We start from the raw sequence: 23,387 nt of genomic DNA on the forward strand, positions 1-23,387 counted from the left end.
GCTTTTATCTTACACGCCGCATTCGTATAAGGGGAATTTACAACGAATAACCGATTTGCAAAATACTTAACGCGGATTAAAATATGCTGACAAATTTAATAGGATAATTGCTTTGTGAAATACAGGTACGTTGAAAATTCTCAGAGGCAGTCTAAAGCTTCAAGTTCTTAATACTTCAAGCTTCGAGCATTTTTTTACATTACTACTTTTACATTACTACTTACTAGTAGCACGCTACTTCGATAAAAGAAGATATTGAATGTGTTTTATTTATTTAAGTGAATTGAAATGTATCGATATTCGATAACACATTTTTTGCAACTATAGGAATCATTCCTTTTTTTCTTTCATTATTTATAATCTCATCAACCATTTGCATGGATTATTCAGATCGCAAAAGAAATGAGAAATTATACGGTATTACAGATAGTTATATAATTTATAATTTGTATAATTTCGAGTATTCTAAATAATTTATTGACTTATTTATTAATACATATTGACTTATTTATTAATTTTTAGATTATTAAATTATTATGCTTTGAATCGTCTTTCGTGTTAGATTTTTTATTAAATTGTCGCTTTTGTTTTATTTTCGTTTCATCCAAGTGGTATCTATACGCAGCTCGAAACGTGGAAATTAAATTGAATACCAGATATAAGGAGGAAAAAATAAGTGACGTCACTTAGCATCGACTTTTATGATGTAATTTAAGTAGAGAAATTAAATTCTGAGTTTCGTTTTCATATCGGATTTGTGTCAGAGAAATTGATAAGGATCGATAAAGCAATATAATCGCGTAGACGAAACCTACGCACAGAGTCTGGCACAGAGATGGAAAATCATTCTAATATTCGATGCAACCTACTAACGACGAAGATAACGACCATTATATGCGACGAATATCTTTCGGATTGGTTGTACGAATTACCTGCAAGCTTTAGCATCGACAATACTTCATTTTTTATGTTACTATATTTAGTAAATAATAATATTTATCTAGTGCAAACTCATCACTTCTTTTTAAATCAAACTACCAAGACGTAAGATGTAATTCACACGGAAATATCATACTGACTAATTAGCGATTGATTCAGGTATGTGTGCATTTGCGTAATAGCATGCACATGCGTGCAAATGGCAAATTTGTACATCTACAGGAAACTCATCAAAGCACACTTAGTAAACACGAATAGTATATAGGATATAAATACACACCTGTGCAGATACAACTAAATATAAAGTAAATATTCGAACAGCGGCAATGAGTATGCAATGTACAGGCTCTAATACAATTTCCCTATTACACATACAGTGGCACATCTAGTCCCATTCAGCAATTCCACGATAGATTCTCGGTATATCAAATTATTTTGATCTTGATACCGAATGCTATGAAAATATATATGGTCTTTGGATAAATCTAGACGGTAAATTGCAATACCAATTGGCAAATGATTCTAGCATACGATACAATTAAGATACGTTCCTTATACGAATTTAAATTTTAAAAAAGTATTATGAAAATTACTGAGACACTGCTAGAAATCATAATAGCTCGTTTAAGAAATTGTTAAACTCTAGGAATGACATCGTTCGCATAAATCTCGAATAATGAAACCGAACAATCGTTACCAAAGTATTGTTAGTTAAATTCTACTTAAAAAGATTACATCTCGTATGCACTACGTCAACCTAATAATTAATCTTTCATGTACATATATTTATGCCATCTGTATAGTATAGTACAAACTGTCTTACAAAAGTTTGGAGTCTCTATGTAATCCAAGAATTGAAGAGAAAAATCAAACTGGCATTAACTCAAAATTAATAAAAAGAAACCAGCTGAAAATTTGTTGTATGTACAATCGAAAAAATAAAACCTTCAGCTGATACTATATTATACAGGGTGGTTGGTAACTGGTGGTACAAGCGGAAAGGGGGTGATTCTACGCGAAAAAAGAAGTCGAAAATATAGAATACAAATTTTTTTTATTTTTATTTTTTTTTAATTTTTCCATCGAAACAACGATCTACAGTGAGATCCGTTATAACGAGACGTGATAAAGTGCACGCGTACCGACCAAAAATTCAAAGTCGATTTTCTCGAAAACAAAGCCTCGAACGAAAAATTTTTATTCTATATTTTCGACTTCTTTTTTCGCGTAGAATCACCCCCTTTCCACCACTTTTCACCCGCTTGTACCACCAGTTACCAACCACCCTGTATATAATATTTATAACGCTCCCTAACATAAATAAAGTGCGTCACGTGCGCTTTAATAAAATATGCCCTACAAAGTAATGAGAAAAAGTTGAAGCTATTCAAAATGAAGGAAACGCACACGTATATTTGTAGACGCGACTGTGCGTATATATTTCTTTTAAATATGTAAAGCGTGAAAGCAAGATATCCATACGAGGATGCACGCTCACAGTCAACTAGGAAATTTTCCTTAGACACATTCGAGAGAATACTCTCAAGTTGTTTATTATCCGTTTCTAACGAGATCGTGATACGCCTCTTTCGATACCCTTTTCAGCTCTACACACGTATACACGTGTAAGAACAGAGAGAAAAGGTAATGAGGTGAAATACGATACCCCGTTGCGTAATTAGAATCGTTCACAGCGATTTGTACAATACACAATGGACAACTGATTGCAAATCGGTGAATTGATTACGCGGTTCAAACTGTCGATTACGCGGAAACGTTGGTTTAAAATAGAGAAAATAGCTGTCGTTTATCGTTCAAAAATAATCGTCAGAGATTTCACGGTTATGGCAAGATTAAGAAAATGTTAAACATTAGTATATGTTTTTTTTATTTATATTATTCCTTTGTATAATTTTTTCAAATATTGAACATTCCATCTTTCCACGTTTATTTAAATTAAATGCCCTGTATATGCTGCGGAATAACAATTTCCTGTATGTCATATTATGCTACAACAATCAAGCAAGTGTTTTTTCCCTTAAATTGGTCTTCAATAAAATTAATTCGAGCTGTTTGTTTCATTTAACGTTTATTTTCATTTCGACCAGTTCATATTTCACGATACACAACGTTCAACCTACAAATGGCCATTCATGTGTAATCCTTTCAACCCCATGTATGAGGACTAGTTATTAGACACGGTTTGAAGTGCGTATTGGGAGGCCTGCGAATGATGAAATCGGAGTCTCTTATTTACAAAACCAGATGTTCATTTTATGCGCGTCGGTTGAACGCACATCGCAACATTTCGAACAAAGTTCGTTAATTTAAGACTCTCCGATGGATAGTGTCAATTGCAAAGTGGCGTGTGTAATTTATCGATATTCCAGGTACTTCGCATAAAATCCCGCAAAGGACTGTGATAAACAAAGCTTAAATCTACTTTGATATTTAGTTTCATCTCGAATAACTACCGTTAATCCGTAACATCAGGAACTGTTAAAATAAAAGTTTCGCGTAATCTCTAATCCCATTAATTTTACCATTTGCTCCGATGGTTAAAACGCTTTCAGTAGCTGTTCGGGGAAATTCGGAGCCTCATAAACGGGCTTATGACCGCCTCTTATTACAGATAAATGCGCAACACTTCGTCTTCCTTTCTATCCAACTTTCCACCACAGCCTCCACGTTATGGCCAGCTTCACAAGATATACCGCTAATAAAATGTCGCGAATGGTCCCGTGAAAGTAACAAAAACTCGCCGACAGTACGAGACTTAGAAAGAGTTTTCTTTAATTGTCCCATAATACATCCTGTCTGTCGAGCTCGCTTTCGTATGACCATTCTCCATTTATCGGGAAGCAATCAAGGTGAATCTCTATCGTTGTGTCAGGAAAGAAATTACGAAAGTAAACGCTGATACGCGAGCCGATAATTCACGGCGTTCTCCACGACAGTGAGAAATTTTCAACGTCTTCGTTTGCCACGGAGTAACTTTCCGGCAATGAGAGATGGGCGCCACCCACTCCGTGAAACTAAAGTGATCACGAGGCACTTGGGAAATCACGAAAACAATTCGCGTTCCTCAGAGTGAAACAGATCGTCTCCGAAGCAACCGACTCTTTGTTCAGGGGCTTGTCATTGTCGGCGATAAGTTGAAACGCGGATTGTACGAGCCTTTCCCGAAGACCTGTCGCTCTTAGCCATGGTAAATAAGCGCTTTCACCGAGCTGCTTCCATCTGCAAGTCGTTCGTGAAATTTCCGAACTAATGGCCACCAGTTTACGCCAACTTCTCGCTCAACTTTTTTCGTTCCACTATTCTAACGTCAGTCATGGTTTTGTGGCGTAGAAACGCGCCGAGAAACCGCTGCTGGACGTTTCATTTGCGTGAAAACTGACTGAGCTTGAGTAGGAAAGATTACTCTCCGAATTGGTATATTGACGGTCGCTGACTAATATTATGTTTCTTTGTGCATGAAGTATGGTCATGCACGGGTTGGTTGATCGAACAGTTGAAACGATAAACGATGTAATTTCTAGAAGTAAAAATTTCAAATAAATCAAAAGCATCTTTATTAGTTTTGTCATCTATGACATGTACCGCTCGAACTGTACACTATCAGCGTGTGACATTTTTACGGAGTTAGAAAGAAAAAAATTGGTTAAATTTGTTTATCTGGGTATTGATTCTACAGCTTTTTCGACCAAAAGTCTAAGGAGTCGATACTTATGATAGCCCCCAGAATGAAAATAAATTACCCTGACACTACAAAAATCATTTCTTACTTCTTTTGACATTTACATTTTTTACCATTTTATCTCTTCGGTTAACAACGACACGAAGATAAAGAAGAATTCCTTGTATTCATTTGAATTAATAATAATAATTTGCGTAATAATTGAAAGCAAGTTCTTCACATTCTCCTCTTTGTCCTGATTACAGAAACTCGTAATTTTCTACTTCAGAATTTCTGCAAAATAACCAACCGTGAATGCAATTTTATTACTTTGCGCCGAATATTACGAGGAAAAATTATAAAAGATACATGGAAAGTACCATTTCGTGCCTTTCTTTTCCAGATCGATTCTACAGATTTTCCGAGTACGACATATTACGTCAACGCTATAGAAAGAGTACTAATTCTATTGTTAAATATAAAAGAAGAAAGTTATATAATACGAAACTGAAACAATAAAATCAAATGTTGTCTTTCAACTTGAAGCAGTTAATCGTCAAATCGTCATTGTTAAAGTTAACAGCTACAGGATTGAAAGTTATTGGAAATTATAACGGAAACTGCCCAGCAGAAATCAAAAGCTTTCGAGAAACTGATAATAAAACGAAAGAATCAAAGGAAAAGTATTCAATTTTTTAATATTTCCAGGAATTTACACTGATTAATCGTGTCCTTTCGAATTGCTATTTAAATCGTATATCTAAACGACGAATTATACGTGGCAAGCGCAATATTTTATGAAAAATTCGAGTGGAAGTCAAACGATGACAGCCAAAAAGCTTTCTGAATGACATTTTTTGGAGTAACATTTTCACGACGAACGAAAATAACTGAGAGATACGAGCGAGCTGTTACGCGCTGACACGTTTCAGCGTAACTGCTATTTACGGACAAGGAATAGTAAAAAGGCAAACAGTTCTCCTTCGTAATATCCGTTCTGTCGTCCGATGATAAGGAAACCATGAAGTAAAAAAGAAAAAAAGGAACAATAACGCATAATTGATAAAGATTTGCGAAACGAAACGGGGATCGCGTCAAAGGGACGCAATAAAAGAGATTACATTTGCAATTGCGCATTCTCATTTGCTCGTGGAAAAATGAGAAATTCGAGGGCGGCACTCAGAGACTTTCTGTCTGGACAAACGTTCCAAATTTTCACGTAATATTATTCGGTGCGTCTGCGATTTATTAACGAAGCTCCGGCGGGAAAACGGATGCAAACGATCTGGATAAATAAAACGCAAGAACAGTGTGACGAACTCGTCCGTTAATTTTCGGATAATCGAAAGAACAAAGAAAAAAAATTCGCTAGCAAATTACTCGACGAACGAAGAGTCAAATATTCGAATCGAAAAACTGCAACGAATTCACTTCACGTTTAAAAACAAAAATTAGTACGTTAAGAAAACAAATTATAGAAAAAAAATTGCGAAAAATTTTGTTGCATTCCCTTCACGGTTTATATCACCGAGAAGACAACGTAAAAAGAGGAAACTCAATAAGGATCACGGAACAGCGATCGGGCGTAGAGCAAACGACATCAATATCGACGTTTACATGCCTCGAGTCGACCTAGCGGAATATACGAGGCGTAAAAACGCGATCCGTGACGATTGCGTTCAAGCGAAAATCTAGATTTCCAACAGAGAGTTGCACGGTAAGTCGTCACGGTGTGCGGATTGGGGCGAATTCTCGGCTACATCGGCGGACGACCGTCGGTGGGGGCCGCCAACATGTCGCAGTCTGGTTCAGGAGGGGTGAACGATAGCCAGGAACAAAACCAGGTTGGACAAACGATGGAGAATCAACAGACAGCGTGTCAAAACGGCCGAGCTGAGCCGCTTGCCGACAATGCGAAACAAGATTTGTCCAACGGCTTTGAAAATCGTACCATAGAATATGACAGATTCTCTCAAGATAGGGTTCAACAGAACCAGTCAGCCGGCCAAACTCAAGAACAACAACAACAACAACAACAGCAACAGCAAACTCAGCAGACAGGTCAATATCTGACTGGAAGGAAGCAACCTGTGGTCGGTGTTCCCGAGGATAGACACCCCCCTAGTGGACAACTTCCACCCCAACAGTACAGCCAGGAAAAGTCTGCTCTCGAGAGGACGCAACATGTTTCTCAAACTAGTACACAAACCCTACCGGTTCAAGCGCAGCCTCAATTCATGCCTGATTACGATCAAACTCAGTACACGCAGATCCGAAGTCAGTTCGAGGTGAGACCTCAACAGATGTATCCTCAACAAGCTCAATACGCTGAAAGAGCTGGTTACGTGACGAGGGATGTAACATATAGAGATCCTGCGTTGTATCAAGGAGGTGCAGCGAATCCGATGTTCACTGGACAGGGTCAATACGTAACTGTTCAACACGGATCGCAAATGCCTCCTCAATCCGCCAGTCCTCAGCCACCGTACTTTTCAGGCGTTGTCGTACCTCAACCGGCTAGTTACGCTCAATTCGGCGGGCAACCCCAGTATTCCTATAGTCAGTATCCTCAAACAGTAATGAACGCGGTACCGTATAATCCTCATACTGGAATGTATCCCGCTCAACAATTCGGACAACAATCACCGAATCCTCAAAGATTCTCTCAGGAACTTGGACAATATCAGACACAGCCTATCATTCAACCGATCGCCCAAAATGTGACTCATGGTCTCGCAATGGCGACTACAGAGAGACCCAGTCGTGGACCCAAACCTATGGTTCCACCACGAGGTAATTCGAAGATTACTCACGATACAGGGCACAGAAAGTCTGCGAGTGTCGATGTTCCAGGTATGCAGAAACCTAAATACGACCCCAATCAAAATCCTCCGCAAGAACAAATTCACCGAAGCGACGGGGCGATAATCGTGCAAGGCGCACAGATCGTAACCGATACTCAGGATAGAAGATACCTGACAGCCATTAATCAAAACCCTAGGACGAGACAGGACGGTCTGTACGTCGATACGAATGGAGATCCACCTGGTCGAGAAAAGATGTGCGAAACCGTGGTAACCGATTGTGGTCTATATGTGACCAGACCTGAACACAGGAAATCTATTTCCGTGGACGTTACATCGAGTTTCCAGCGTCGTAACGATACGATTACGTTCACGTTCCCTGGTGACACGAATCAGGAAATATTGATGCCAGCGAGGAAGACCGGAACTATGGTGGATCCGAAACGAGTCGAAACCAATCAAGTGTATCCGCCTGATCAAAGGCGATTGGATACGAGCTTAAGAGTATCGCCGATGGCTTTTGATACGAGACAAGAAAATAGGAAGAGCATAGGGGCTGATAGAAAGCCCGAATGGGGTAACGTGAGCCCTAATCAAAGAGTAGCGATACCGCAAGAAAACAGACGATCCGATTACTTCGACGAGCATAGGAGGTCACCGATGACCATAGAAGGCAAGAGAATGGAAGACGTTAGAAGGTCTCCTATGCCTTTCATGCCGATTCGCGAAGGATCCGCGGATCGCGCAGGACAGAAAAGTCCGTCGTTTGTAAATCAAAATTTCGAGAAGACTAGACAAGAGCTAACGATATGGGCTGAACAACGACAACGACAGGAACACGAAAGAAACATGATGCAGAATCAAATGCTCTCCACCAGTCCACGTTCTCGTAATCAGTCCGAGGAAAGGAGGGACCCGAGACAGATACATCAACCAGATGATCGCAAGGAAGCTAGAATGACTCAATCGGCCTTTCAACCTATACCCAACATCAGTCAGAGGACTATAATGGAACAACGTCGACATTTGCGACACGTTAGTGCTGATCTAACGAAGCACATGGAACTCTCGAGAAAGGAGTTCGACGAGCAGCCCATTAGTGGATCCGTAGCGAACCTTGGACCACCTGCTAGTACGGCTCCCTCTCAAAGAGCCAGTCCTAATATATGCCATCAGTATCCAGCCCTTAGCGAAGCAAAGTTAGATACCAAGACTGTCCTAACTGTGGTAACAGACTTCGGTGAAACAAGTTTAGGTAAACCGATCGATCAAGTGGATCATATAATCCATAGCCATCGTAAAAGCCACAATATCTCGACCAGCTTACTAACTCATAGCAAGAGCCAGAGCGATAATCTTCAAAGTCAACTAGACACACAGAACGAAAAATCCGACGCTTTGACGTCCCAGCAGCAACAACTGCAAAATCAACAGAATCTTGATTTAATATCCGAGAAACTCAGCCAATTTGAGCGTCAACAAAGCGATCTACAAGCGAAGCTTCAGTGTCTTCAGAATCAAAATCAAATCCTCGACAAAGTGGCGCAATTTCAACATCAACAAAGTGATTTACAAGCCCGTCTGCAAAGTTTGCAAGCACAGAACCAGCTGTGCGATAAATTACAAAGATCGACCGATTTTCAGCCGCATTCGATCGGAAACGAGATCCACCAGATTCAATCGAATTCTCTGCCCAACCACCAAGAACAACCGACCGATAAGATTTGCACGTCGCAAAGCCAGAATACGCCGCACAGTCATCATCAAACGTTATTGACCGCTTCCTATACACAGAACTCTAATCATCAATCCTGCCAATCGTCTGTCTGCGAGAAATTATCACCTAGGCTTCAACACGACACCAGCGACCCGAATTCTATTCAGATACCGAACATGTCGCAGATGCCACTGCCGTGTCTGCCACAATTCGATCGCGCCGATACGTCCCGTACTTCGTTCTCACAGTTCCATCGACTTCAGTGTCAAATCGACGGTCACGAGGGAGCTTCAGCACCGTCCAGCACTGCTTCCGTGGCTTCGTTTACTGGAACTTTGAAAAAGGTACCTCCCGAGAAACCACCGAGAACGTCGCTAATCGTTCAGTCACCGGAGTCAGAGGTAAGGGCGTTAACGATTGAAAATGATATGGATGTTGAAAAGTTTTCAGTTTTTCGTTTTGCATGGTGTAACGATGTATAGGCAGCTATAACGACCTTAGTGCATTTTACAGCAGGGTTATTTTTATTTGAATACAATTTTGCCACATTTCAAAGTAAAGATACTATATTTTACTTTAAAAGCAGTATAACATGATCACGAATATGCTACGAGATAATTGTTTATTCATATATCAAGAAATGATTTATTTTAATAAAAAAATAGTCTTTACATCATAGAACAGTCGACCATAACAGTGGTCTTAAGTTATTTAATTTTATTTTGTACTCCGCATTTTACGCGATACAAATTCTCAACAATTTTTATCCTGAAAAATATAAAATACAAAATAACATCGAGCAAACATTTTTCCGGCTAACTGTGTCCTAGTCAATTAGGGATCAATAGTGTTATAATTTTGCACGTTTAGATATTCATTGTTATAATCTAAAATAGTATATAAAATTATATCGTAGAAACGCTATTTCGAAACTACAATTTTACGTTAAAATAACCATATAAAGGTGTATAATGTTGATTGAAAGAAATGCAAGTTTCCATCAAAAGATAGAAATAATTCGTGCCACGAATCTTATATTTATTTGATTGTAGAAACACGCTTTAAGTATAAAGAAAACAATTATATGAAACGTAAAATGCGTAATAAGAGACACTCGAACGATCAAAGTACGTCGCTTATACGCCAATAATTTCTTATAAAATTAAAATCCAGAAGCCTTGGGTGAGTAACGCGCGAAGGGTAGGAGAACGAATTTCGCGTTTCTCAACATTGGTTGCTAGGGAAAGAGACGAAGAAGGGTGCGAAAGGAGGGTGGAACGAAGATAGATGAGTGACCTGGCCGGAAAGAGTGGCAGATAGAGATCTCCACTTGCAGTTTTTGCCATCGCAGCCGAGTAGAATGAACTCGTTAGATATCAAACTCCATGTTGTCTTTGAAAACTTCGTTACGAGCCCTGTGTACCTTTCACTCTACTACTTCCACACTCGGTCTTTTCGTCTAGACAACTTTGTTCGTGCTATAAAACTAGATACCGTCATCCGACGACGATGTCACCTGCTGCAGCGTGCACGTGTTTAGAATAGGGAATTCCAGATTTCATATCTATATAACACGCTCGTCTAAATAAAGACTTGGTACAAGAATTCCACGGTCTTTTTCACTTTTTACTTTGTTTTTCAACTTTACATTCGGTACGAAGTGTACGATCTGCATTTTTCGTAATTTATTCGTTTTTTCAATTACTACATATAAATGAATGCGAAGTAAGAACTAGAAATTGTATATACTCGTGTTATCTATGCTTAGTTTAGTTTATTTTATGATTCTGTTCTTTTGAAAGAATGACAATTTATTTAAATTAAATAATAGTAACGTAGGGAAATGAAATTAACGTATTCAACTTAAAATCTAAATAAAGGGATGATAACGTTATTTTGAATAATATAAAAAAAGAGATTAGCTGCATTTGGGTTAACATGTTATCTGCTATGCAAATTTTATACGATACAGCCGAATATACGTATCAGAAAATTAATTTACTGAAACTTTTCTTCCTATCTATTTGTAGTAGTACCTCACGTTGTTATCACAGTATTAAAAATATTGACAATTTTACGAATATGTACTGTTCATTTCTAATTTAATTGTCTCAATCAATTCCCACATCGCCAATCGTTACTGACTAATCGTGGTAGTCAACATATTAAAATGAGGCAAAACCGAGAGAAACATACAATTGCAATAAATCTGATGAATTAATTCAGTAGCACTACCTCGTAAATTATTATCGCTAAAAGTAATCGCAGATTTCAAAGTTAAAAAATAAAACCCTTAAAAGACAGTAACAGTACGATACTCGATAATCGATATTATCCACCGTGTAGCATGATACATTCCATGTATAACCGCTCCCTCCTAAAGCAAACACTTCGACCCCCACATTCTTTCGGTTTATCTCCCTAAGAGAAATTTCTCAAAACACGTAAAGCGCGTCTAACAAATAATATTTTCGAAGCTTCCTCACCATGAACTGATATTATTTTAACTGTCGTGGGCGCACTCTTCCTACAGGGACATTTCCAACCTTTGCCAATACTTTGTATAAAAGACGGTACCGTGTAGTGGCGTGTAGGTAAGGCAAATAACCCGTCTCTCGGTGAAAACGTAGCCGCCGAAGCTTCGTTGGCGTCGTACCGGTAAAATTGGGTTAGCGCTACGAGTCGCGCGTGTATGAAAAGCTCTGGAGTTTACTTTCCCAGAAGAGCAAATATCCCCTTCCTCCCTAGCCCAGTTCTCTCTCTCTCTCTCTCTCTCTCGCTCTTTCTCTCTCTCTCTCTTTCTCTCTCGCTCTTGCTGTCTTCCTCTCATTCCCTTTGCGAGTACGGTGGACAATAGAGAAGTAAAGAGAATTCGCATTTTCAACCGCCGTGCGTTACCTAACCTACCTAACGGAGAATCCAACCGACTATGGGGCTGGCTTCTAGGCCAATTTCCCTCTGATGCAATTCAGTAATGGCCGGTGTTCCTTTCCGGGAATTCGCGCGAAATAAGTAGCAGAATGGAAGGCATAAAAGATTCGGCGACACAAAGGCGAATATTTCATTCTTGTTGTTATACGCCATAAAAATCGCGAGGCGAAGAGAGTTTCTGAATTGCGAATTGTATCGCGACTTTTGTGTTGCGAGAAAGATTTATCACGTGATTTAAGGTTTGTCGTTTATTTGCCTACGTATCAGAGTCGATCGAATAAACTCTGGTTTAGCTTGTACTATGCAATCGTTCTAGTGTTACTGCTAATAATCACAATTAATTTATTAACCCTCTCGTTCCCACGGTAATCAAGTATGATATAAAAAAATTAATCGTTAGATGCGTATATTTGCGCATTCGAGAGTGGAAAATTTAAAGATGAAAAATTGCGTCGAAAGCCGATAATATGCAAGATTGGAGAAAATATTTGGAATATAGAATTTGTTCGAATATTTAGTGGATGAAAAGGATTTCTGCCAGGATTCTACATCTGAATGAATCGTTTATTTATTATGTAACAAATAAATATTTGTGACTGTTAAATAATTCGGGAATGAGAGGGTTAACTGACGGATCAATGATCATATTGATTAACTGTCTCGTTTACCTGTGAAGTCTTTAGTTTCCTCGATCGCGAATCACGCTTATCTCCTTGTTAAAAGATATCTTCCTGTTCTGAAAAATATTGCAACAAAATTAACAATTATACAATATATGTTAAAAAATTATAAAATATTTTGCGGAAAAGGAAACCTTGACAGGGTACAAAGAATCAGAAAATTGACAGGAAGGTGAATTGAAATTATACGATACAAAAATATCTTTGTTTCAAAGATTAAAATTAGTCGTATAAATTTTTATAAAATAGTCCAATTTAAAAATAGAGTGACTTTAAAACTTTAAAAAGCGTGAAATACTATCGTAACCCGTTCTAGTAATTAATCAAGCCCACAACTTTTTTCTATGTTTACTAGTATCTTTGCTAGTACTGTATCGGTATTAAAAGCGTAAAAGAGTTCACAGTTAACCAAGAGAAAGGATTTCCTTTTTTACGGGCAATTTTTCACGAGCCTTTGTAACAGCAGCTACAATACAAAGTTAAGAGAATTCGCGTCTCTGGCCCATGCTCGGTGGCTCGTTTACTCGCTAGAGGATTCTTACTGTGGTGGCACTCGACAACAAAATACCACCACTCCACACTAACTACTCCCGGTCGACGGCGGCGCAGTGGTTAGAGCCTTAGATGCGAACATTTGGACTCGTGTTCGAATCCCGGCGACCGGAGTTCCATATTAGATATTCCATCACAGATGTTGAGTATCAAATAAACAAACAACGACTTGAGAAAGCATAAATAAAAAAAATTTTTTTCTTATTTACAAGCACTTTACAATCAATTCTCGCATCGAGAATTTTGAGTAAGTTTCTCTGACGTGGTGCAGTGACATGACTAACTAATTTACAGTAAGTCTATTTCTAGCTGCATCTAGTACTTAGGACTAAAGGATAGTGTTTTCTTAGCCTGCGAATCTGGTCCGACGTATTAAGTAATTTAATAATTAGGGGATTTCGATGGTTGTTAACTCTTATGATATATCTGTTACTACATTTTCTTATTTCTTCTTTGACTGTGGATATCTTGAGGTCGCGATGTATTGCTTCGTTGGTAACATACCAGGATGCATCTACCAGAGATCTTAGCGTTTTCGATTGGAAGCGTTGGAGTATTTCAATGTTGGAATTACTTGCTGTTGCCCATAGTTGGATTCCGTAGGACCAGACAGGTTTTATTATGGTCTTATAAAGCGTAATTTTGCTCTGCGTGCTTAAGTTGGAACGTCGGCCAATGAGCCAGTAGAATTTTTAAATATAGGAAAAGGAGAGAGAAACGTTTCGTGCGAGATCTGCTAGTAGGACTCTTCAGTAAAGCTTACCTAGCAGAACTATACCTTAGACACAATGGAAGAAGAGAGGAGAGAGGAAAGACATTAATATATATGGTAGAATGATATGTAAGGAAGATATGTACGAATGGCGGGACTACTGTATCCAAAGCTCGGTTCTACCCTCCTTTTGCAGTGTGACGTTTCCTAGTGGAGCGACCACCCCTACTTCGGATCTTCTTGCCGCGATCAAAGATCAGGAGGGGATACTATTGCTACTAAACTTACTGTTCTATTTTATTGCTTTACTTGAGCTGGAGATGCGGGCGGCCCGTGCACGCGCCATACACACGGTGTAGCAATTATCTTGAGCGTGAGGACACGTTGGTGTCGCTATATAACGGGCCCCTTCTCCTAAAGGAGGGGGGGGGGGGGATGAAAGTTGGTCAGTCAACTACCAGTTTGGGCATAGGCATGGCAGAGCCCAGTATTGTTAACTGAGTGGTTGGGCTTCATCATGGTTATCAATACTCCTATTTTCTGGCGTGGAGAATCGCCGGATGAAAATGCCATCTGTAAAGAGAAGAAGAGGTGGTCTGCTTTCCCTTATATGCTTTAAGGGATTTTATCAGCTGATTAGTTTGATTGTCGCCCGGTTACAGCCACATTACTAAGCCAAGTGTCTAGGCAAGCGGGCGCGTTTCGTTCTAATGTAATTAATGTCTCCTTCTTTCGACGCTCTCGACTCGTGCTTAGCGATGTAAACGGGAAAAGTGAAAAATAAAAGCCGAACGAGCCGCATCGGTGACAGAATTTTGCGACGTTAATGGACGTTGCGCTTGCGGTTCAGCTCTGGTCCATCCAGTTTGTACAAGTAATTGCCGATCGATTAATAATGCATTCCTTGTCACTCAGGAAGCGCTTTGACACGGATAACTTGTCAAATAGTTACGATAACTCGGTTCAAGCTACCGACTTTCAAGTAATTTTACGTCGAATAATTTCAAAAAATTCGTACCAGGTCGTGTATGATTTTTTGCTTCTAAATATGGTATCGTATGTGTCAAATAATTTATTTTTCTTACCATACTACTTTATTTCTAATGAAATTAATAGTAGATCGTACCTAGTTGTAGTCTATATAAATTTTTCTCAATCTGTATTTCATATGTATAAACATTTGCATGTGTTACGAAAATTGAAACTAGTATATTGGACATCCACGGTATTCTACCTACGTTTAGACGAAATAACGTTATTTCGCTCTTTCTCTTCGAATACAAGTAAACTGAAGAGTTTCCAATAATCGCAGCTCTGATTCTTGCATTGAAAGGAACGTGTAGTTTTTACAGCATTATAACGAAAGACGAGGAACCGGCAAAATTATCCTTTCCTTGACCATCGATAAAGTACCACTCGAGCTTGGAATTATCAAGGAAATAAAACTTCGTAAAAGCTCCCGGTGCAATCTTTTCAAACATCAGCTCAAGAGAATCGTTTTTAGGAGATTTATAGCGTGAAAGGGACCTTCGTGCGATCCTATGGACAACTCATTCCAAGTGACTGGCCTTTAAAGCGCTTTTGACCCCATTGATATATTTTCATTCGTGCGATAGGAATTGGATCGAAATGGATCTCGATAATATATTATCAGAAGGCATTGAAACGTGGCTAGCTAGTAACTTATTCTATTAATGTCACCTCCATTCAATCGTTTCTTCTTTTACCGTTTCGCTAGTAGATATATTTCTTATTTTCGGAAAACTGACGGGGATATTAATAAAGGGAAGCCATTGCTGTACAATTTTCTTTTAATTATATCTATTCAATATGTGATATTACCTATTAGAGGATAATACCCCGCTTAGATAAATAATTAGAAGGTAGAACTATAGAACTTTCGGGGAATAATTAATCAAAGCTATTTTGCCTATTTTAAAAATACCGTTTTCTATTTTACCGCTTCAACACAACTTTAATCTCGTTACAGATTTATGTGTCCCAATCCCACGCTCATTTCACTTAGCAAAAGGAATTTCAACATTCTAAAGGAAATTTTAGCACAGTCCAACTAAAACATTTAGACAAATCACTAGAGATACCGACGACTAAAGTATGAAACTTGTAGCAAGAAAATCAAAGCGAAAGACATCCGAAAAAATGTTCATAATATAAAGGAAAAAAATAAACGACTACTACGCATATATGTTGTTTACTTTGACCACTCTCGTAATTCTAGCGTTCAAAACTATCCCTGTACAATTTTCCTTGTTAGGGATAAAAAGACACGATTGAATCGAAAATAACGCAAAAGACGTGGCAGAGTTAATTCCAAACCGTATCGTCGAACTATCTCGAGCGTGTACGTTGGATAAGTGGTTTACTCTCTAAGTCAGTCACACTGTCTGCATTAAATCGTGGGAATGTTGTGTCACCAAAGATCGCGGGAAAGTTCGTAGCGTTGCGGTTTCAAAAGCCGCGACTCCGCAACACTCTAAGCCATTCGAGACACGCCAGCTCGAGTAACGTAAATTCAGAAAGGAGCGTAACTCGACCAGCGAGAATTTCCGTCATGTTTCGCCGCGGTGATACGGTTTCGCGGAAAGTACAGTTGCCTCGCGTGTCGAGAATCCGGGAAAATTCGGCCGCGATTGAATCGCCGGGAATAAATGTAAAAACGGAACGGGTGAAATGAATAACGCGGCCTCGATACGATAGCCACGATTCGAAATATTCAGAATCACGAAACAGACGGGAAAAAGTATGGGCAAGGAACAAAAAAATTAGATCGAGACCGAATTAAAACGCTCGAGTTCCGATATGTAGATACGCTCGCAGGGGAACTTTTTTTTTTATTTAAGTAGCTTAACCAATTGGGAATCACTGACACGGTTTGTAAATTTTTTTCCAGCCATCGAACGCTGTTTTTTCTTCTTTTTCTCTTATATATAAGAAAAATTGTAGAGTTGTGCAAACACATTTACACACGCTCGCTGAAAAAGTTAAGGGATATAAGTATTTCGAAGCAAATAATGCCTTCCTCCGATAGATAAATATTTTATTAACTGGAATTAATTATAGTTAAAAATGAATTTTATAATTACGACATATTTATTTTATATATGTTTTTCGTTCGAGAAGAAAAATGTTTCAATAATTTAATTGGAAACGTATACCTCAGGAATTCAGTTCTAGACATTTAGAACATTGCTTTCGTACGTTCTTTGTCCTATGCACGAATGTTGTATATCAATTTTTGTTGGATCGATGGACGTTCGAATTCATTAATGGCAGTAATGATTTCATAAAGACAAGTTTCATGAATTAAAATCGTAATTTGTATTACTGCTATCGACGAAAGTCCATTAAATCGTTCAATATCATAGTTATCAAGCGTAGATAATAAGTTGATAGATGGACCATTCTCTGGTAATCGATAGTTTTAATCATTATTCGTGAATGATTACCAATTGATTGCTGATACGTGTTAATGAAGTCATATCTATATGTAAATTGCACAGAAATACTACCTCGTACTAACGAATGACTGCTATCACTGTAATTAACTGTTTATTAATTATGCCAAACTATCTCAACAAATTTCTTAAAATTACAAAAATTAAGGGAAAAATAATTCCATCGCTGTTTTATAACTATTGATTTCATATTAAACCGCTTTAAATATAAATTAGGAGTAAGTATATGTTTCATCTTAGGATACGGTTAATTATGTTTTTTACATGCATTTCGTACAACCATGTTATCAGTTGCATCCTATGAATTCACAGAATGCAGTTATTCTCGGGAAACTCGAGCACAATTTCCTCGCATCTTTCAGGATTATCCTTGCAAATTGAAATTAATGACCCTCCCTAACGTTACGTACGCTATCCTTCTTGTTTAAGACGATAATGATGTTCGTGTAAAAGAAGGAAACCAACGTACACTAAATTTATCCTCGTTTATTTAAAAAAATTCCTGTAAAACGTGGTACTTCATGGTGAAGCATTATGCGAAACATTTTGATCCCTTTGTAGCCCTTTTCTATCTTTTGTGTACCAGGAAGTAACCTCTTTCTCTACAAGACACTAACTGTTTCTGCTATTAAAGTCAAATTTTAAATCTATCAAATTTTCTCGTATTTTTATGTAACGAACAATTATATCAGGCGTAACAAAATTATTGTATCGTTCGTTTACTGAGAACACTACTCGGTTGGAAAACTTCAGCTTCTTAAATAATAAAAGTTGACTTTACATCGAGAGCATTGCTTTCGCAAATTACTTCGAATAAACACTTTTTACTCCTCTGGATAAGGCCAAGGTACCACAGATCTTCTAAATATCAGACCCTCTATCACCTTATATGTATAACAAAATAGTATTCGTGATTCTTGCAAGAAAATTACTGTTTAAAAAACAACTTTCTTACGAGTGTGAATAGAATTCCAACATGTTACCTTCACGCAAGTATATCATTTGCTGATTATCTTAACTAAAAATCATGATACAGTCTTGAAACTTTAATCGTGAATATTTCGTGAAATATCGAACATCTACTGCTATAATGGAATACTTTTGTGAACAGAGTAAGGATATCCACTAGTGAACAAATTTTTAATTAAATCTACGACTGCGATGTCTCCTGTTCCACCGATGAAAGATAAAACCACAGAAAATAAACATTTGCCACATTAACTGTCCCAATGTTTCTGAATTTTTTGAACGTTTCGAAAGTCTTCAAAACGTATCAGCAGGTGCGGGGAAAATCGATGGTGCTCGCAATTCAAAGGCCTTTCCGAGAAAGTGTTTTCCGTCTACGGTTGTAAGTCACGGTGATTCGTGGGCAAACACTTCGGGGCAACAACGAAGGCGTAACAAAAACCGTCAACAGTTTTCTGAATAGCAAAATGAAAACTGTCGACAGCGAAGCCGAAAACAATCCGTTCTACGGTCCACAAAAGTCCGAGATAACAATGGAGGCGAGAGAGAGCCTCTAGCTAGGTTGGACATCTTTGAACCCGGATAGGACCGTGTGTTTGCATGTCCCACTAAAAATCGTGCCACGCGGAACGACGTGCCACGACGAGTTAATCAGATTTGCCGTACAGCCGCGGCTTCTGCAACTGCAGATAAAACAGGAACTTTTTTGTTCGAATTTGCGGCTGATCCATAGAAAAAGCGAGAATGATCACGGAACCGGGAAATACGATTTGTGAGTTTAAAAGGCAAACCCGCCCGTTGCAATCACGTAAAACGACATCATGGTTGGAAATCTTGCTTCGTGTTTCGTTCAACTAATGTCAGCAGTTACACGGTTTAACGTACGTTCTATTTCCTTAAATTCGTCGTCATTTCAACTATATCTCTGAAGGAATTTTATTAAATTGTATAAAATTTTGTGAGATCGTTGAATTAAAATGAAGTAACGTTTGTAACTGTGATCTGTGATTAAACTTTGAGAGAAACGATTCTAAAGATAAAATTTTGGAAGAGTTTTATGCTTGGGAAGTAAAGGCTTGCGTAGTTGGAATACAAGTTGATTTTTTTTGGCATTATAATCGAATTAAGTTATATCGGAAAAGTCGTTAATTCCAAGTTTTTGGTTCTTTGTTACGTGAAATAATATCTACCTATTGAAAACAGCGAATAAAATAATTAAAACATTTGTTTCAATAATATATGATTATTATTTTTAATTGATTAATATATATCTCTCCATGGACGCAACGTTGTTGAAAGATGTGAACAAAGTACCATAGCTCTTACATATTTTTTTCTTTTGGAAGGAATGGACATTTTTTACAAAATAATAGATGTTTCGAAGATTTGAAACACGATTATTCCACTATTATAAATATTAAATCGTAGTATGTAAATTAAAGGAGACTAACGGGAAAGGTATCAAGCATTTATTTTTCATAATTACATAAAAACAGAATTCAATAACGTAAAGTGACAGAAGAAACAATCACAAGCGAAATGTTGCGTTAACGCGGTATTGTTCTTTAATTATACACACATTATAAGGAATACGATTGAAATTCTTATGAATTACAAATACCGTTCACGAGCGAGCTACGAAGTGAAATAATTTCTTTTCGATGGTTGAAATTGAATAACATTCGCTTCGAGAAGAAAGAGAAACACGATAAAACTACCGCTCGGAATAGGTAAAACAGAGGAAGGCAGAAGAATATTAAATAACGCAATGAATCGAACGAAATCACACCGATACCTGTTATACTTTCGTATTTTTCCAGGCAGGCAAAAGTGCCGTTGTTCTCGGCAGATTCATAACAGGTTTTACTCTGGCAACGAGATACCTCTAATAAAAATCCAAGCACGTACACGACGAACGGGTGATCGATAAACTTCATGATTCGCGCGCGATACGGTTCTAAGATATAATTTTTTAGTGTTGTTAATAATCTAAATATGCGAAAAGATACGGCTTACACGTAAACATTAAATTATTTCCTGTTTAATTGCTTTTCCTTCCGTACCATGTGCTTGCTAAGAATTTACTGAACCGTTCTGTTTCGCTTAAGCAAGTTCAATCGTTAATTAATGTCATTTGTTTTTATGAACACGATTATTACTTCCCTTGATTCATTTTTTTCTCGTTAGTTACAAATAAGATCAGTAAGATACGTTCTTGTTGTTATAGTTTCGATTACTGATAATTTTAGAACATTTAGTTGGATTCAATAGCTGCGTTGAATTTTTGAAATGGATTTATTGTAGTTTCCTCGTTTACAATTCCTTTAGAAATTATTTATAAATTATATTATAAATTATTATTATATTGTTATTGTTATAAATTTGATATAGTCGTAACCCGAGAAGCGACACCAACATTTTTTCACTTTCTTTATCGGAAGAAAAATCGAAAGCTATCGGTGAATCATGTACGAATTTGTGTTAGATCTAACATTGATATATGCATAGGCAACGCCCTACGTATAATCTGGTTGAAAGTGATGAAAATTTATACGAAATCGACATATTGTGAGAGTGATGACATTGGCTGACTTCCGAAAATAGTAGAAACAGTAGAAAATTTGTTTGTTGACGCAGAGATAGTGCCGGTGAAAGAGTGACGTTATGACAGATACAGGGATGTTTTATGGTTCGGACCTGAAAAGTCACGGTCGAAGATCGTAACGAGATTTCAACCTTATGGCCGTCACGTATCAAAGCACAACATCTACCACCATTTTGACACATTTCAGTTTCAATATTTCACTCTTTATCGCAAAGCGAGTCGCTGCTGATATTTGCAATCAAGTTCATTTTCCTTCCTGGAAAGAATTCATCATACGCTCTTATTCTGTCTCTGTTGCGTTCTAACAGTATCAACTTCGATTCCTCAAACACCGTTTAAAGCAAAAACCCAGGCAGAGCAAACAAATATAGCAATAAACGAACACTGCGGTACTAGAAACCAGGAAAATACGAATATTGGCGGTTGAAATGGAATTGCTCGGGAAAGAGATGAAATCTCATTTTCTTCGAGATCGATACAATTATCCCAGATACTTGGATAACGATTAAAAAATTTAACAACGAACGAAGAGAACTGCGGATACGGATATCGTAAAGAGGAAATAAAAAAGAATATAAAAGTAACGTAGGAATCGAAAGTTCGAAACAGCGCATGCTGCGTATATGGAAATGGTTCTCTGGGGAGTAGAATATGTAGTTCGTTCCTTAGAGGCGAGTCGCCATTTCGGTCGCGCGACAAGTTGGATCGAACGAATGAATGAAACGAAACGAAAGAGAAAAAAGACGTTTCACCACTGGTCGTTGCCGTTGATTCGACCTGGTCGACTTCGAGCGTCGTTCAGGTCGGTCGCAATATATTAATTGAGTTTTCATTGTCGGTCAGCTCGCTGCAAAATATCCGAGTCGCGTTTTAACGCGCCCGTCGATACGTCGCTACAGCTTTTTCCGGTTTTCGGTTATCGAACGGCCGCTTCGAACGCACGCTTTACTTCCTACCATTCGCCGTTACACGTTATTCCGCGAGCAGTTGGTTATTTTCGACATTTCGCGCGTCGTTGTGCCCAAATCGTGTGGCGCATGAAAGCGATACAAGCTTGCTGAACGCGACGCAATGCATTACGAACTATTTCGAGGTTCGTTCTTCTGATCGCTACATTCTATTCAATTCTTGTCCTTGCGATAAACGTTGATGGAGCGTTGCGATTTTATGGATAATTTAGCGACAATATAGCGCAAGCTCGATGTTTCAGTTTAGCTTATCTTATAGTTTAATTCAGTTTTGTGTAAAGCATCGAAGATGGTCTAAAAACTTGTAATTTTTATAATCAATATTTTCATAATTGAGAAATTTGTACTTAATGCGTTCTTCAAACAGTTACAACATCCTTTCGTTCTTTTTCATTTTCCGTCAGACACTCTCTATCAGTTTCAATCCACGTAGCTACGTAGCTTAACTAATCTGAACGAAGCGATGCTTTAGTATCGTACCAAACATTTTGTTTTTTGCTTTGGTGTTGACTTTGATGATGAGATTCCAGGGGAATCCGAGAGGAATTTGAAGTATTCGCGATGTTTTACCGGCGTCGTCGAAACTATGGAACAATTTAGTGAAAGCTAGAATTATCGTTGCGCGGAAGTAGATTGAACCTGATAGATAATAATTTTAGATATTATGATTCGCGATACGCTTGTTCCATAAAAGTTTCTTTCCTTATATTTTCAACGCGTCTGGTCTTAATTTTTATGAAAAATATGGAACTATTTTTTGTTCTAGCTTTTCAATATACATGTCTAATATTCGTTACAAAGATCCGATAAAAGGTTGGCACAATGGAATTAAATTCCTGCTATTCGGATTTACTTTCGTTGCTTTTGAGTATTAAAAAAGGATTAGCACAACGGGAACAATTTTACCCGTACAAGATCAAATAGGAAGAGATCGAATAAAACGCACGATTCCATTCCTTATGTTTTTCTATTTCCCATTTTTTATTGCGGTCTGGTACGTGGATGTACGTTAAAAACGTTATGCCATTGGCAGTAAATCGATGTTATCTTTCTGTGAAAATCTTGTAAAACAACATAAAGCTCGCACGCCACGAAAATTCTCTGTCATATCGTATTGCATAATAGAGAAGCGAACGTAATATTAAAGCAAGGTTAGCCGACAATAAAAATATTGGTGACAATCGCTGGAAACGTGGTCCAAACTTCGAAATAAGTGCAAACCACGAAATGAACATTAAAATTTGATTAAGTACGGTTAGCAGGTGAGATGAAAGTAATTTCAGTGAATAATTAATAATATCGATTACAGTTACTGCAATTAGTTAATCAGTTTCGTCATAAATTAAACACCGCTATCT

The 23,387-nt window shown here is 37.9% G+C and overlaps 1 protein-coding gene across 1 annotated transcript in view; it reads left to right on the forward strand.

The window, feature by feature from the left end:
- LOC117231997 overlaps positions 1-23,387 on the forward strand; it is a 117,395-nt gene that overhangs the window by 83,928 nt on the left and 10,080 nt on the right. The window contains exon 2 of the mRNA XM_033491060.1: positions 5,022-9,540. Coding sequence (XP_033346951.1) covers positions 6,412-9,540 — 3,129 coding nt within the window. The 5' untranslated portion in view covers positions 5,022-6,411. The remainder of the gene's footprint in view (positions 1-5,021; positions 9,541-23,387) is intronic.

This window comes from Bombus vosnesenskii, unplaced genomic scaffold (genome assembly GCF_011952255.1).
Source record: "Bombus vosnesenskii isolate JDL3184/JDL3185 unplaced genomic scaffold, Bvos_JDL3184-5_v1.1 scf7180000013277, whole genome shotgun sequence".
Classification (NCBI taxonomy): Eukaryota; Metazoa; Arthropoda; class Insecta; order Hymenoptera; family Apidae; genus Bombus; species Bombus vosnesenskii.